General features: G+C 43.8%; 1 protein-coding gene across 1 annotated transcript in view; it reads left to right on the top strand.

Annotated features, from left to right (window-relative positions):
* The window catches only part of LOC149461647 (interferon-induced GTP-binding protein Mx2-like), an 82,205-nt gene that overhangs the window by 30,063 nt on the left and 34,697 nt on the right, over positions 1 to 17,445 (top strand). Inside the window, exons 5-8 of the mRNA XM_089677879.1 lie at positions 214 to 409; positions 5,307 to 5,444; positions 8,492 to 8,646; positions 12,005 to 12,143. Of these exons, the coding sequence (XP_089534005.1) occupies positions 214 to 409; positions 5,307 to 5,444; positions 8,492 to 8,646; positions 12,005 to 12,143 (628 nt within the window). The remainder of the gene's footprint in view (positions 1 to 213; positions 410 to 5,306; positions 5,445 to 8,491; positions 8,647 to 12,004; positions 12,144 to 17,445) is intronic.

The following is a 17,445-nucleotide window of genomic DNA, read 5'->3' as shown; positions in this document are numbered from 1 at the left end:
CCTACAGGTAAGCCTTAGTATAGGTTTACCTGTAGATACAAGTTAAAAAGTGGACTTCCACTTAAATTGAAACTCCAAAGCACCACTGATCTATGGGAGCTGATCCAGTGGTGAAGGAGCATAAGATGCTCCTAACATTCACTTAAATGTTATTACCTACTAGTAGCTGTAAATTACAATCCTCTTATATTCTGTTTTTTTTTCCTCCTCAAGGGACAACCAGATAATGTTTTGGATCAACAGTTTGAAAATCAGATCCGCCCTTGTATTGATCTCATTGACTCGCTGCGGGCGCTGGGGGTGGAGAAGGTCTTGGCTTTACCAGCAATTGCTCTTGTTGGTGATCAGAGTTCTGGTAAAAGTTCTGTATTGGAGGCTCTGTCCGGAGTGCGTCTCCCCAGAGGGAGCGGTAAGGAATTGCTGTCTTTTGGTATCATTTTTGTTATATCTATGTCCGTTTCCTTTCATAATCCCAAAACAAACTGACAGGTTAATTGACTTCCATCAAAACTGGCCGTAGATTAATTCTCTCTGTATAAAGGTTGCACCTAACCCAGTGTAGCACTACCCCCTTAGGAGTCGCTGAGTTTTGGGTCCTCCTAAAGCTCTGCACAGTCAGGCAACATGCATTATCTTCCACACTTTGCACTTACAGTCAGTACACAGTCCTTGAGGTTGGTTTTATGATTTTATTAAAGGGGTTTAGAACTTGGATGGGGTTGAGGGGTGTATGGGATGCCCAAGGAAACTGCAACCTTGAGGACAAACTCCTTAGCAACTATGTACAGATGTGGACAAAACAGTCTCTCCTTTAAGATCATTCAAACTCTCTGATGTACCTCCTTAGACCCCAGATGAGTTCTTCTCTTCACCCAGCTGTACTGAGGGCATTCCCTGTGCAAGGGGGGCCCAGAAACTGCTGACTCAGCACAACAATCTCCGGATGAGAAGCTACTTTGGTTTTCCACCTGACTGCCCTCCCCCTTATGCGGCCCAGGCGGTGTAAGAGTATTCACACTTTCCTTCCTGATAGCTTAAAGTGTTACTAAACCCCGGCCCCTGCATTCACTATATCTGGTCTCCCACAGTACACAGTACATGGAAATGCAATTATTAAAGTATATATAAACTGCTAAATACCTTTTGTCATCAGCAGTTAAAGCAGTCTTGTGACTTCTATCAGTGTCCAGCTGAGCACTGGTTAAAGCTTGTAGGAGGAGTTTTCATTCTCCTCTTACTGTTCTATTAGGCTGCATAACCCCTGACCCTCTGTCTGTAAAATGCTGATTGGCCCTGTGCTGATCACATGCACTCTCCCAAGAGAAAAAAAAAGCTCTCTAGCAATACACACCAAACAGAGCATGTGCAGCTTTCCTCCAGTGCTCTGTTTCAGGGTAGGATCAGAGAAGACAGGCTCAAACAGCCTTTTTACACAATGCATAGGATTAGCCCTTAGGTTCCACAGTGAGTATAACAAGAATGCTTTACTGCATCTACATACTGATTGTACTGTTGCAGGTTTACTAACACTTTGATTGGTTGGTGGCTGCCTTCAGGACTTTTGCTGGGCTGGCTCTTTCCCTGCTGCTCAGGACTGTCCTCCCTTGGAGATGGTGATACAGTGGAGATCATCTTCTCCAGCACCTGCCTGTAGGTAGGTCCCTTCCCTGGGCCCCTTCCCAGGCTCCACGCTCCAGCCCCTCACTCCATCTTCCACCCGACACTGTCCCTGCTGTACAGGCTCTGCAATACTTAAGGGTTGCCTTGGACACCATGCACAGCCTCCTGCCAGGGGATTGGCCAGAGTCCCTCAAGTATGCAGATCCAAGCTTCCTTCCCTCCTCCATCCCTCCTCCAGAAAGCTCTCAGGTTTCTGGAGAGGTGGAAGGGCTCCAGAAGCACTGACCTTCAGAACCTCTCTAGCCTGTCTTGAGGTAACCTCTCTACCTTTCGCCCAGGCTGACTCATCCCAGGCTGCTACTTAGCCTCTTCGTAAAAAAATAAAGTAACAAACTCTCTCTGGCTAAGCTAGAGGGCGTTACACCAGTAATAGCAGGCGACATGCTCACAATTTTGAGAATTGATTTCCATGATCAGGACATTTCTGAATCCTTAGGAAGTTAGAACAATCAATTTAGTTGGTCGGAAGCGCTCGTTATCCTGCAGTGTAATGTTACGATTCTGCTGGGCAAGAAATGCAGAAGATCCCAATGCTCTAACAACTTGTGCAAAGACAGGAAGATACCTTCCCGTTTGGGTGAAAGATCCAGGACATGAATTTTGTGGTGTGCATATCCAGAAAGACCATGATGAGTTGAACAAACCTGATTTGCAGGGCATCAGGTTATATGCACATGCAACGAAGGCTGGCCATAAATGGATGACTTTTTTTCCATCAGCCAGTAGGATGATCAAGAAAAGCCAAATGGATTTCCCTATTCTCTCCTCTACGCTATTGTATTATGACAGCAGGGATCGATCAGTGCTGCAGCTGATTGGCTGCAGGAGCTGATCGAATCAAAATTTTCCAACATTTCCATTCGAGAGAAGGCGATCATTAGATCAACTTCTTTTCAGATGGAATGGCCAAAGATGGATTGGAATTTGGCAGGTCCCTGCTGAACTGGCTGAATTTTGATCCACCTCACAGTCATTATGGGGTGCTGCTGCATAAGGAGCAGGAACTCCTAGAGTCATTATGTTGGCAGACGAGTGACCCCTTGTTGCTGAAATAGATGAGAATTGCTTAAAGGAGGAGCACGAACTGCACTTATTCTTTATAATCAAATGGCATTAGAACAACTTCTCTTGATCTGGAATAGCCATAGATGGATCGACATTGGACCAGTCCCTGCTGAACTGGTTGAATATTGATCCAACTATGGCCAGCTTAACCATTTGCCGCCCGCCCTATGGCCGAATGGCGGGCGGCAAATATCATCAGCGTTCCGGGTGGACGCCATATGGCGTCCTCCCGCACATGCGCAGATTGCGCTCCTGCAGAGCGGAGCAGCGGCGCGTTCTGTCACCGGCCGTGTACCTCGGACACAGCCGATGACAGATCTGAGTATCGGCCCCGTTGCCGGTACCATGTGACCTGCTGTGACCAATCACAGCAGGTCAAATGACAGTTGTATACAATGGATGGCTTCATTCATGCCATCCATTGTATACTAGTGTCTAACTGTGAATGGTCACAACTAATCACATGCACATGTCATGTGATTAGCTGTGGCCAAGTCACAGCTAAGCACAAAAAAAAAAAAAAACCTGAATGAATCGATGTCATTCAGGTAAATGCTTGCTTATAGCAAAGTAAAAAAAAAAAATACTGATCACTTCCCCAAAGTAGTACAATGTTACTATGGTAACATTGTACTACTTTGGTCATAGTGAAATATGAAAAAAAATCTTAAAAAAAAGAAAAAAATTTTAATAAAAAATAATGAAAAAAAAAATATATATATTTTTTTTTTTTCATACTGTCACCAGTCAGTGTCACTGATCACCACCATGACAGTTATATGATGACGCTGTATTGCACTGGTGACAGTATGTAAAAAAAAAATAGTGAAACTAATTTTTTTAATTTTTTAATTTTCCGAAAAATTAGGATAAAAAAAAATACAACTTCAAAAAACTCGCCATGCCTCTTATGAAGTACGTCGGACTGTCTACTTTACAAAAAGGGGTCATTTGGGGGATATCTGTACTGTTCTGACATTTTTGGACTTCAAGAAATTAGATTGGCTGTCAGTACTTCAGGATTGATCAATATTCAGATCTATACCATAGTTTGTGAACTCTATAACTTTCCTACAAACTAAAAAATACATCCTAATTTGGGTTATTTTCACCAAAGACATGTAGCAGAATACATCTCGGCCTAAATTTATGAAGAACAATTATTTATTTGCAAACCTTTATAACAGAAACAAAGAAAAACTTTTTTTTTTTTCAAAATTTTTCGTCTTTTTTTGTTAATTTAGCAAAAAATAAAAACCCCAGCGGTGATTAAATACCACCAAAAGAAAGCTCTAGTTGTGTGAAGAAAATGATAAAATTTTAGTTTGGGTACAATGTTGTATGACCGCGCAATTGTCATTCAAAGTGTGAGAAAGCTGAAACCTGAAAACTGGCCTGGGCAGGAAGGTGTAAAATTGCCCGGTATTGAATTAGTTAAATGACCCAGATAGAAGATATTTCTTTGTTTCCTAGTAGAGACAGTGCTATCTATATTTTCGATATACTGGAACAGTCAACAAGTGCAGAAGTAGTGTTGGGTTTTCTTATTAAGAGGTCCAGAATGCCCTACACAGATTATAGCAAAGAACATCTTGTAATAATAGTTTCTAATATAAAGAATATAAACAATTAATGGGAAAGATCACAGTCATTTCTAAACTTGTAAACCTTCTAAAGAAATGTGAAAGTATAACCAAACATGTCATGGTGAGCTGAGCTAAAAGGAACCTAAAAGTCCTCCATGACAGCAGTGTGAATCTCATTGGAGCCTTCTTAAAACCCCAAAATAATGGAATTCATCTTCAGTTTAGGCTCATGGGTGGTGCCATGCAAATCAGTACTTTGTACCTTTGGGTCTACTGTGTGTAGCACTACCTCTGGATTTGATTTGGGTTCCCCTAAATCTGGCCATACAAGTGTAGATTTTCGGACGAGAATGTTTGTACAAAAAGTCGTATGAAAATTCTTTGAACATTCAGTGAATGGACGAACGTCGTTCGAAAATTGTCTTTTGCTTTTAACATTCGAGTTTAAAATGAATGTAATTTCTGAAAATTTGTTTGATTAAGAAAAGTTGCCCTTCCCACCCCTTCGAATTTTCCCTTCACTGTGGTCAAAAACAAACATCGATTTGACCCCACTAACAATTAGAAAATCAAACGAATATTCTTGAAATGAAAATTCTTGAACGAAAATCTGGCCAGCTTAAGCTTTACACAGCCAAGCAACGCATTTTTCACACTTAATATATAAATATATTAGCGTAGGCCAATATATTGTAAATATAATTTTTTTTCTAAATATATTGGAAATACATTTCTCTTCCATGTGAGTAAGCTCTGGAGCAACCGCACTTGCAGAGTGCAGCTGCACTTTGCAAAGTGCACAGTCTATTTGCCTAGTAAATCCACCTCTATAATATTGGCTGACAAGTGATCCCTTTGTTGCTGAAATATCTGAGCAGACTGCTTAGAGAGGAAGCACGAAGTGTACTTATCCTTTATGATCCAGTGGCTCTATGTTCCTAAATAACTCTATGATATTATTTTTTTTTTTACTAGGTATTGTCACACGTTGTCCTCTGGAGCTCAAGTTAAAGAAGTCCCCAAAGGCTTCAATGTGGAGTGGAAAAATAAGCTATCGATTTCAAAACATAACCCTTTCAAGTCCGGCTCAGGTGGAGAATGAAGTTAGGAAGGGTAAGCATTCTTCTGTACAGTTTTAGAGGAGAAGTAATAAAGTCTGCATGTGCAGGTTAAACGGCGACTCCAGCAAGGCAGCTAATGGCTCAGTTAAAACACATTTTGCAGAACGGTTTTAGCTGCCAAAACATTTGTACAATAATGGACATGGACTTCTTACCATGCCAAACCCTGCTGTGTTATGTGACTGCATAGGGCGGGGGTCAGCAACCAGTAGATCTTGGCCAGATGACTGGTAGATCGTGGTCTGGGCTTGCTGACCCGTCATCCCAGAGCATCAGAGTGAAATGCAGAGGGACTACCTGTAAAGTCGGAGCTGTAGTAGGGAGCAAGAGCCACATAAGTCGATGCCTCCTCTGTAGTGACGGCTCTTGTCCCATGCAGAGTGATACCAACTGCACTCCACCTCTTATTTCGGCTAGCGGTCTCCAGAGTGGTGCCAGCAGCAGGAAAGTAGATCTTCAGGTCATCGTGAAGCAATACACTGGGCATGATAGTATAGGGCTGCTTTCACATTCATGTGCTGCGGTCTACCCACACAGCGGGTGCAGTGCAGTCTACCTGCAGCTTTCCTTTGGGTTTGCTGTGCTTAGACATAGACTTCTGTTATATCCTACAGGGTTAGTGCACTTTCTGCAGGGCGACAGCAGAGTGGCCCCATTTACTTGAATGGATCATGATTGGCAGGCAGTAGCACCCACCAATAGCAACAGGGGGTTAATTCCTGCTGCGGCATGTGTACACCTTTGGCTGCTGCCCTAAGGGTGCCCTGCCCAATGCTACTGAGGGTTCATTCACAAGGTGGTGGGGAGGTGATATGTTACCTCCTCATCACCTGATGTAAACCCATGATTGCCAGGCAATGCACAGGATTGCGACACGGCAGAGGTCTGAATCAAGTGTGAGGAGGTGACACCGTGCCCAGTGATCTTTGACTTCTTCCATGTTGTTCAGGTAGACCTCTTTGAGGTTGCCTACCCCTGTCATCGGGGGAGTGCTGCAATACCAACCAAACCCAGGGGCGGACTGACCATCGGGCACTCAGGCACTGCTAGAGGGCCCGGGGTCAGTAGGGGGCCCCATGAGATGCCCTTGGTACCTTTCATAGTCTTTTTGGTGTGGTTTAACTGTGGGCAAGGACACAGGGGCCCCATGATCTATTATTGCCTGGGGGCTCCATTCATTGCCAGTCCACGCCTGACCAAACCATTCTCTTCGCTCCTCCTATGAACTCTTACTTTCTAGCTGCCTTGTAACCTTCTCTCATGCTTGCCTCTGGGACTTCTCCAGAGGCTCTCCCTTTCTTTGGAACTCTCTATCTCAACTTGTATGGCTATCTCCTACTCTGTCTGCCTTTAGGCGACCCCTGAGAACTCATCTCTCCAGGAAAGCCTATCCTGCCCTTACCTAACAACTGCATTTTACCTTCTCCATCAACTCATCCCTCACACTTATCACCATTTGTATCATCTGCTCTTCTGCTTAGCTTCAGCCCTCCTAATGCAGGCCATACACGGTTTGAATTCCGAACGATTTTCGTACGAAAATCGGACCTAAGAATAATCGGCTGATTTTCACTCTGTTAGTGGGGCAATGGCATCGGCCAATGTTCGTGGTTCCTCTCCATTTCAGTTATCAGGCATGCTGGAAAATTTGTGAAAAACGGCCGATTTTCAAAATCATTGGTGGCACCATCCGATTACAGAACGAACGATGTTTCGATTTTCGGACAAAAAATTGTTTGGAATTCGAACCATGTATGGCCTGCATAACACTCTTGTCTTGAATTGTATTGAAATAATAATTTCTCCTTTTATTTTGTAAAGCATTTGTACAAACTGTTGTATAAATCCTGTATAATAATGCTACAAAAATAACAATTATAATCACTTAACCTCCCTGGCGGTATTCCCGAGTGTAGCTCGGGGTAAGGTTTCAGTACCACAAGCGGTAACCCTGAGCTACACTCGGGAATACCCTGCTCCGGGATCCCTCTTGCACTTACCTTGTCCTGCGCTCCCACGATGTCCCTCCTGCAGTGTCCCCGGCAATGTAATCCGGCGGATGCCGGCATCTGTCATCTGGGTTCCGTCCCCTGCGAGCGTCGGGATGTACAGGGGATGGAACGGCAGGAAATTTGAAAATGACAAAAAGTGACATTCACTAAAATCACATAGTATAACATTCCTGTATATAACCATTTCACATACATTTTGTCCCGAGTGCTTTGTCCTGCGCCCTGCCTGCATTTTTACTGTTCTTTCTGTCTGGAAACTGAGAAACGTCCATGGTGTCCAAAAAGCATCCCTTTAGGTCAAAAGCGGTTTTAGACCGGCTAGAGAACAGCGATAGTAAATCAGAACCACTTGCAGAATTGAGTGATAATGATTTGTGGGGGAAATTCGTCATCAGACACTGAAAACGATTTTGCGACTTTGCTCAGCAATGTGTGAACTTGGCGCTATATTTCAAATTTCAGTGTTTTTGGTTTGATTATATTATTGAATTCAATTTATTATTATTATATTGTTTTTTATGATTATTTATTAAATTATAATTTATGATTTCGTGTTTCAAGTTTTATCATACCTGGGATGTTTACTAGACTCTTGTTCGGACAGATTTCAGTGAGTTATTCCTAAAAATGACAGCCTACAATAAAAAATGCCAAATTTCCATGCAAAATAATGGTACCGCTTTCAGCAACAAAAATCTGAAATAATCAGACCGCCATGGAGGTTAAACACGTGCACCTGGAAGATTCACCTGCAATGGATGTTTGGTGAATGTCAGATTCACAGCTTTATAATTACGCACCCAAAATGTACAGACAGCATTCCTAGTGACAGCAAGAGTCCTTTTCAGACATTGGAAGACTCTGCTGGCAACACAAGCAACTGGACGCTTGGGAATTGTATTTTGATATTGCTGTACATTTTCTGAAGGCGGGTCAATCCTTTCATTTTCGTTATATAAATCCACATTAAAAATAAATGTGAATGGCTGCATCATGACATTTTTTTTTTCCTTCTCTTGGTTTGTAGCTCAGAACTGCATGGCTGGGACAGGGAATGGTGTTAGTGATCAGCTGATCACCCTGGAAATCATGTCGCCCAACGTTCCAGACCTGACGCTGATCGATCTGCCAGGAATCACACGGGTCACTTTACCTAACCAGCCTCTAAATATTGGGGAGCAGGTTCGTCTTATGACCTGAAATGAATGACCTGACATGTGTATTATCTTCTAAAGGACTAACAGCTAACAGGAAATGCCATAGCACAACTCGTACCTAAAGCTTTGTTGCACCATATGATTGCATTAAAGTGTTAAACCCACAACAGTAAAATCAGTCTGTATATGCAGTAAAGCATGCTTGTTATACTCACTGTGGAACCTAAGGGGTTAATCCTCTGCATTGTGTAAAAAGGCTGTTTGATCCTGTCTTCTCTGATCCTCCCCTTCTTCTACTGTCCCCAATCCTTCCGCTGATAGAACAGAGCCCTAGGAGACACTCTGCACATGCCGTTTGGTGTGTATTGCTAGAGGTTTTTTTTTCTTTGGGTGCATGTGATCAGCACAGGGCCAATTAGCACTGTCCAGACAGAGGGTCAGGGGTTATGCAGCCTCATAGGACAGTCAGTGGAGAATGAAAACTCCTCCTACAAGCTTTAACCAGTGGACACTGATAGAAGTCACAAGAGTGCACTAACTGCTGATGACAAAAGGTATTTAGCAGTTTATATTTACTAAAATAATTGCATTTCTATGTTTTGTGTACTGTGGGAGACCAGATATAGTGAATGTAGGGTCCGGGGAGAGCAGATATAGTGAATGCAGGGTCCGGGGAGACCAGATATAGTGAATGCAGGGTCCGGGGAGACCAGATATAGTGAATGCGGGGTCCGGGGAGTCCAGATATAGTGAATGCGGGGCCCGGGGAGACCAGATATAGTGAATGCAGGGTCCGGGGAGACCAGATATAGTGAATGCAGGGTCCAGGGAGACCAGATATAGTGAATGCAGGGTCCGGGGAGACCAGATATAGTGAATGCAGGGTCCAGGGAGACCAGATATAGTGAATGCAGGGTCCGGGGAGACCAGATATAGTGAATGCAGGGTCCTGGGTTTAGTGACACTTTAATACCGGGCACTTTTACCCCCTTCCTGCCCAGGACAATTTTCAGCTTTCAATGCTGTTGCACTTTGTATGACAATTGCGCAATCATGCAGTGCTGTACCCAAACTACATTTCTATCATTTTGTTCACCCAAATAGCGCTTTCTTTTGATGGTATTTAATCACCACTGGGTTTTTTTTTATTTTTTGCTAAATAAATGAAAAAAGACAAACATTTTTTTTTTAAATACAAGGTCTTTGTTTCTGTTATAAAATTTTGCAAATAAATAATCTTTCTTCACACATTTAGGCCAAAATGTATTCTGCTACACGTCTTTGGTGAAAGTAACCCAAATCAGTGTTTATTATTTAGTCTGCAGGAGAGTTATAGAATCTAAAAACTATGGTATATATCTGAAAATCGATCAGTCCTGATGTACTGTCAGCCGATCTCATTTCTTGAGACTGAAAAATGTCAGAACAGTACAGATATCCCCCAAATTACCCCTTTTTGGAAAGTAGACATACAAGGTATTTCGTAACAGGCATGGAGAGTTTTTTGAAGTTGTAATTTTGTGGCAAAACAGACTGGGCACTCTGCAAGTGCAGTTGCTCCAGAAATGAGGTGAATCTTTACTTTGCAAACACATGCAAGGAAAATAAAAAAAAACAGCATTTTTGCTTGTACATGATTGGATGATGGTAGTCAGCAGAGTTTCTGCTCATTTACTAAGCTCCGGAGCAACTGCTCTTACAGAGTGCAACTGCACTTTGCAAAGTGCACAGTCTATTTGCCATTAGTAAATCAACTTCATAGAGTGCAGGGCCAGGGTGCATAATGCACAGAGTGCAGGGGTCAGTAGTATGTACCATACAGAATGTAAGAGGAGCGTGTAACGCTCGGAATGCAGGGGCCAGGAGAGCCTAAAGCAGGGAGCTCAAGGAGCAGGAGCGCGTAATACAAAGAATGCAGGAGCAACAATGCAAAACTCACAGTTTAGAGAGAGGGGAAGTCCTCCCCTTGGCTGTGTCATAAGACTGGAGAAGCCTCCCTTTGGCTCTGAACTGTGTCAGGTGAGCTGAAGCAGTACACATCACACAAACAAAATTGTCGGGTGTCCCCAACACCCACAGAATGTTGGCACCAGGTGCAGAATGTACCCTTCCAAGTACCTCTCTGCCATTGTCCATTCACAAAACTCCCCATAGCATGTGAAACTTTTTATTAAGGATGTCTATTACTTGGCCAGTTAGCAGGCTTGATGGGCCTGCTGGGAGAAATAATATATATCTGAGGCACCTTTTGGCACATGACCTTCTATCCAGGGTTTTTGCACACTGAGAAGATTCTACTGTAATACCAGTCATGTTTGATCTGGGATGTTGCAGGGATCTCCCCATCTAGGAGGCCTCAATAAAGATGCGCTGCAATGAAGTTCTCTATGAATGTAGAGCAGCAGTCTCCAAACCTTCTAAACAAAGGGCCAGTTTACTGTCCTTCAGACTTTAGAGGAGCCAGACTATGGCCACTGGGAGTAGAAAAGGTCCTGATATCAGTGGGAAAAACAGTGGCCCATCTTTGGTGTCAGTGGGAGGAATTGTGATCTATCGTTGGTGTCATTGGGAGGAAATGTGCCCCATTGTTGGTGTCATTGGGCTCTGTTATTGATGTCATTGGAAGGAATTGTGCCCCTTCATTGGTGCCATTGGGAGTATTTGAGCCCCATCGTTGCTATCATTGGACACAATTATTAGTATTATTAGGAGGAAGTGTGCCCCATCATTAGTGTCATTGGGTCCAATTGTTGGTGTCATTGGGAGGAATTGTGCCCCATTGTTGGTGTTACTGGAATTGTGCCCCATCATTGGTGTCATCGAGCCCAAATGTTGGTATCAGTAGACAAAATAGTGCCTCAAGGGTCAGATAAAAGCAAGCAAAGAACCCTGGGCCGCAGTTTGGAGATCACTGGTGTAGGGGAAGCAGACTGCAGAGGTCCTCCACATGGAGGTCTGAGTAGGGAAGAAACACAGGAACCTTTCCATTAAAGTTCTGCAGTTGAACCTTAAATATCAAGGAGCTATTTTAGGGTTCAGCCATTAGTACCTGGTCAGTGAGGGACCTAGAAAGTTAGAGAGACAAGCAAGTAGACCACAAACTATGTTTTGAGAAGAAATTTACAGGTATGTGTGCCCTTCACCCTCCTACCCATTTCTTCAAGCACATGTGCAATAAAACTTTTAAAACCCAAAGCAAAGTGATTGGCACCCAACTTTCTGCCCAACTTGCCCAACTTAACGACAAGAGCTTCAGCCCAAGAGACGTGTGCCTGGGACATTTGTAATGCAGCTACTGAGTAGATGAAGTCCAATTCCTTTAAAACATGTATAGCACTACATCTGGTTATATTTTAACTGAATAAAATTCTAATTTTTCACAGATTAAGGAAATGATTATCAAGTACATTAGCAGACAGGAGACCATTGTTTTGGCCGTGGTCCCCAGTAATGTGGATATTGCAACCATTGAAGCTCTGAAGTTGGCAAAACAAGTGGACCCCAAAGGAAAGCGGACACTAGGTATGCAGAAACTTGTTCAATGTTTTATACATTTGTAGCACTTCCCTCGTGAGGGCCACTGTATTGTGGGTATCCCTAAACTTCCCTCCGCACAGCCAGGCAGCAGGTATTTCTCACATAGGCTTGCATCCAAAGACAGTGACCAGTCCATCAACTTGGTTTTGTTGTTTTATTAGGGGATTTTAACTTGGATGGCGAATAGGGATTATGGGATGCCCAATTCGACTTGAAATAATGGAAGGGGGACACTTCCTTCCTATGTACAAAGCAGATCCTGGACTGTTCTTTTCCTGAACGCCTTCAGTCATTGCGGATCAGTAGCAGCTGCCCCTTATGGGTAAGGAACTAGCAGCCCTTCAAAAATCACTTCACTTCTCTAGCTACATGCAGAGACGTCTTCTCTCCCGCTATGGAGCTGCTCCCAGCTCCTCAGCCTGCAAGCACTGCCAGCCCTCCTGGCTTCTCGTAAGATCCCTCAGGTCAAGGATAAAGGATTTAGCTCAATGCTTTCCTTGTAAAGCTTGCTACGTGTGGCAGTATTTCCCCTTTTAAATCCCAAAGTGTGCTGCTGTACTCACATAGTCCTCTCTGCACCCTGCTACTCCAGACCTGATCCCATCCACACCTCTCCACAGAATGTATCCTCCTGAGCCAGCCTGAGCCCAGCCTATAGACCGACCCCTCCCAGGCACCGACTGTGTCCTCAGAACTCCATCTTCCACCCTGTCAGCCTGACTCTCCCATATTTATAGACCAGTCCACCACTCCACCATGGCCTCTGAACCTGGGATTGGCCAGACCCCCCATGAATATGCAGATTAGGCCTCCACCCCTTCCTTCTTACTGAGCTCTGGAAGGTTCTATGGTCCTCTAGAGTCAGGAGGAGGTGGTACAGTCATCCAGCTGACCTGCAATAACCCAACCTAATCCACATGACCCACACAACTACCAAGAGTCACATAATAATTTTGCCTATATTACACTACACTATTCTAGTAGCAGACTAGAGGGTGCTACACATTTTGCTGGATTAATAAAATGCTTCCATGCAATGCTGTTTCCTGCTTGTGCCCCTCTGACAACTGTGTATAAAGGATGCTCCTGCACAAATCCTTACCTTGCTCCATGCTAGAGATCTTCCATTTCTTAGTAGTCATTCAGGAAACACCGAAACACTCAAGTTCTAACTATCTCTGTGATAGGTGAATGACAGATCAGAGGAAGAGCAGGACCGGCTGAGCTGGGAAAGTATATTCATAGGGAGGCCCAGACTGGCAGCCTGGAAATTCTGGCAAATACTGAAATGGGTGCTTTTTTGTGAATTCCTGTGGTTGATCAACCTGTAATGCTGATTGTATGCAAAACTCTAAATAACTAACCAAGCACAGGTGCAATAGTTGGAAATATTTTTGTAGGGAAGGATAAGTTTGGTAGATTCTGATTGGTTGTTCCTTTGGGATGACTGTTTATTGATCAAACCACCAATTAGTACTATCATATATACGGGTAGTTATGTACAGTATGTGGCTAGCATGTTCTGTTGAAAATAACAGTGTTTATTGTAGTGTTCAGATGGCTTGCATTCTTTCCTTAATACTTTATCTGGACAAAAATGGTTTGAGCTCCGGAAGATTTTACCCTCTTCATGACCAGGTCATTTTTTGCTATTTGGCACTGCGCTACTTTAACTGTCATGCAAAACTGTACCCAAATTTAATTTTTATCATTTTTTCACACAAATAGATCTTTCTTTTGGTGGTATTTGATCGCCACTGGGTTTTTTATTTTTTGCAATATAAACGAAAAGAAGACTGAAAAGTTTGAAAAAAAAACAATATGTTTTACTTTCTCCTATAAATCATATCTAATAAAAAAAAATCAAATTTATTCATAAATTTTGGCCAAAATGTATTCTGCTACATGTCTTTGGAAAATAAAATTCAAATAAGTGTATACTGATTGGCTTGCGTGAAAGGTATAGCGTATACAAACTATGGTATATATAGAGGAATATTTTTGTTTATACTACTAATGATGGTGATCGGTGTCTTATAATGGGACTGCAATAGTACGACGGGCAATCTGACACTAACTGACGCTGAGGGAAACTGACTAACTGCCACTGACATCACCAGTGACATTAAAACAGTCATCAGTGCTAATATTATACACTGTCACTGTACTAATGACACTGGTTGGGAAGGGGTTAATATCTAGGGCGATCAAGGGGTTAAATGTGTGCCTAACAATGTGTAAAGTGTGCTGCTTTTACTAAGAGACCTCTTTGTTTCTCATCCCTGCTTTGGAGGCACAGAAGGAAAGAAGGAAGGAGGAAAAGAAGGAAGGAGGGAAAGAAAGAGGAAAAGAAGGAAAGAGGGAAAGAAGGAAAGAGGGAAAGAAGGAAGGAGGGACAGAAGGAAGGAGGGACAGAAGGAAGGAGGGACAGAAGGAAGGAGGGAAAGAAGGAAGAAGGGACAGAAGGAAGGAGGGACAGAAGGAAAGAGGGAAAGAAGGAAAGAGGGAAAGAAAGAGAAGGAAAGAAAGAAAGAAAGAAAGAAGATACAAGGCTGGTGGGGAGTGTGGATGGGGCAGACACAGCAGGAGAGGGCGGGAGGAGGGGCAGAACCAGCTTTCTCTCTCCTCTGTCTGTGGTGGGCAGGGAACTGTCAGCACTGGGGACAGAATATACTGACAGATCCCTGCTGCGGAGGAGATGGGGGGGGGGCAGCTGCAGGGGAGCATACAGGGCATACAGGAGACGGATAGGAGGGGCGGCCGGGCAGCACATAGAGGAACCGAGAAATGCACGAATCGGTTCTTCTATGTGCCGCCGAGCCGCCCTTCCAATCCAGGTGGCCCCGGCCCACCGGGCAAATACCTGCTGTGCCCTATGGCCAGTCTGGGCCTGGTGGCAACCATGGTTCTCTCCATCAAGAAATGAGTGCAGACACAAAGGGGGGATTTACTAAAACTGTAGCACACAGAATCTGGTGCAGCTGTGCACAATAGCCAATCAGCTTCCAGGTTTTATTGTCAAAGCTTAATTGAACAAGCTGAAGTTAGAAGCTGATTGGTTACCATGCACAGCTGCATCAGATTCTGAGTGCTCCAGTTTTAGTAAATCTACCCCAAAGGGACAGGATCTCTGTTATTTTCAAGATTACCAGGTGAAAATAAAGGGAAAAAAGCCTTAGAAAAGGAAGACTAATGCAGCCACTGCACCGAAGGACCTGTAAGCTACAATATATTACATTTTTGTTTTTGGGTCCACTGCTCTATGAAGGGGAACTTCACTTGTCACCTGCTTACAGAAGGCTTTGCCACCCATGGACGCATATGAGCAGTGTGTGGACATTAAAGTTCATCCTCTTTGCTGCCGCATAAATGCGGATTGGATTCAGGTGTTCCAGTCATCTTCATGGCCACAAGTGTATAAAATCAAGCCCCTAGGCATGCAGACTGCTTCTACAAACATTGTGAAAGAATGGGTCGCTCTCAGGAGCTCAGTGACTCCAGCATGCTCCTGTGATAGGTTGTCACCTGTGCAATAAGTCCATCTGTGACATTTCCTGGCTACTAAATATTCCACAATCAACTGTTAGTGGGAATATAACTAAGTGGAAGCAACTGGTAACAACAGCCACTCAGTCACCAAGTGGTAGCCACAGAAAGGACAGAAAAGCACAAGAGTGTGTACAGAGCTTCATGGAATGGGTTTCCATGGCCGAGCAGCTGCATCCAAGCCTTACATAACCAAGTGCAATGCAAAGCGTCGGATGCCGTGGTGTAAAGTACGCTGCCACTGGACTCTAGAGAAGTGGAGACCTGTTCTCTGGAGTGAACAATCACGCTTCTATGTCTGGCAATCCTGTGTCGGTTGCCAGAACAGTACTTGCCTGACTGTATTGTGCCAAGTGTAAAGTTTGGTGGAGGGGGGATTATGGTGTGGGGTTGTTTTTCAGGGGTTGGGTTTGGCCCTTAGTTACAGTGAAGTAACCCCCATAAGGCATCAGCATACCAAGACATTTTGGACAATTTCATGCTCCCAACTTTGTGGGAACAGTTTGGGGATGGCCCCTTCCTGTTCCAACATGACTGCGCAACAGTGCACAAAGCAAGGTCCATAAAGACATGGAGGAGCCAGTTTGGGGTGGAGGAACTTGACTGGCCTGAAGAGAGTCCTGACCTCAACCTGATAGAACACCTTTGGGGTGAATTAGAGCGGAGACTACGAGCCAGGCCTTCTAGTCCGACATCAGTGCCTGACCTCACAAATGCTGGAAGAATGGTCCAACCTTCCCATAGACACCCTCCTAAACCTTGTGGACGGCCTTCCCAGAAGAGTTGAGGCTGTTATAGCTGCAAAGGGTGGGGCCAACTCAATATTGAACCCTACGGACTAAGACTGAGAGGCCATTAACCACTTGCCGCCCTGCCACTGTACATATACGGCGGCAGGGCGGCACTCGCAGGCAAAACCACATTTTAAAACGTGTGTTTTGTAAACAAATATGGGGCGTGTGTTTTGTAAACAAATATATCCTTAGCGGCTATGTCCCGGCGATCGGCGGCACACAGTGACAGAGAGCACAGCTGCAGTAGCTGTGCTGTCTGTCACTTCCCTGTCAGCTCGAGGATGAGCTGATCGAGAAAGAAAGTTTCTCTTTCTCGATCAGCCTTGTCCCGCCCAGTACACACCCCCGCCCCCTAGTAAAACACTCCCCTCACTCCTATAACCCTTCCCTGCAAAATAAAGTTAACCCCTTCCTCCCCTGTGTCATTAGTACAGTGTCAGTTTTTTTTTTTTGCACTGATCACTGTTTTAGTGTTTTTGGGGATGTCATTGACCCCAAGTCAGTACCCCCCAATGTCAGAATGTCTGCCGCAGTCCCGCCATAAGTCGCTGGTCGCCGCCATAAGTCCCTGATCGCCACCATAATTCGCTGATCGCCGCCATTATTAGTATAAAAAAAAAACTAAAAATCCCAGTATCTTTTCCGCCATTTGTAAACGCTATAACTTTCACGTAAACCAATTAATTTACACGTATTGGGTTTTTTTTTTAGCAAAGACATGTCGCAGAATGCATTTTGGCAGAAATTTATGACTAAATTTGATTTTTGCATTTTTTTTTTACTGGACATGTTTTATAGCAAAAAGTCCAAAATATTGTTTTTTTTTCCTCAAAATTGTCAGCCTTTTTTTTTTATAGCACAAAAAATAAAAACCGCACAGGCGATCAAATACCACCGAAAGAAAGCTCAATTTGTGCGGAAAAAAAGGATGTATATTTCATTTATGT

This window comes from Staurois parvus, unplaced genomic scaffold (genome assembly GCF_062004578.1).
Source record: "Staurois parvus isolate SC_StPar_1 unplaced genomic scaffold, SC_StPar_1.0 ptg000195l, whole genome shotgun sequence".
Taxonomy (NCBI): Eukaryota; Metazoa; Chordata; class Amphibia; order Anura; family Ranidae; genus Staurois; species Staurois parvus.
This window is presented reverse-complemented; position numbering and strand designations above follow the sequence as displayed.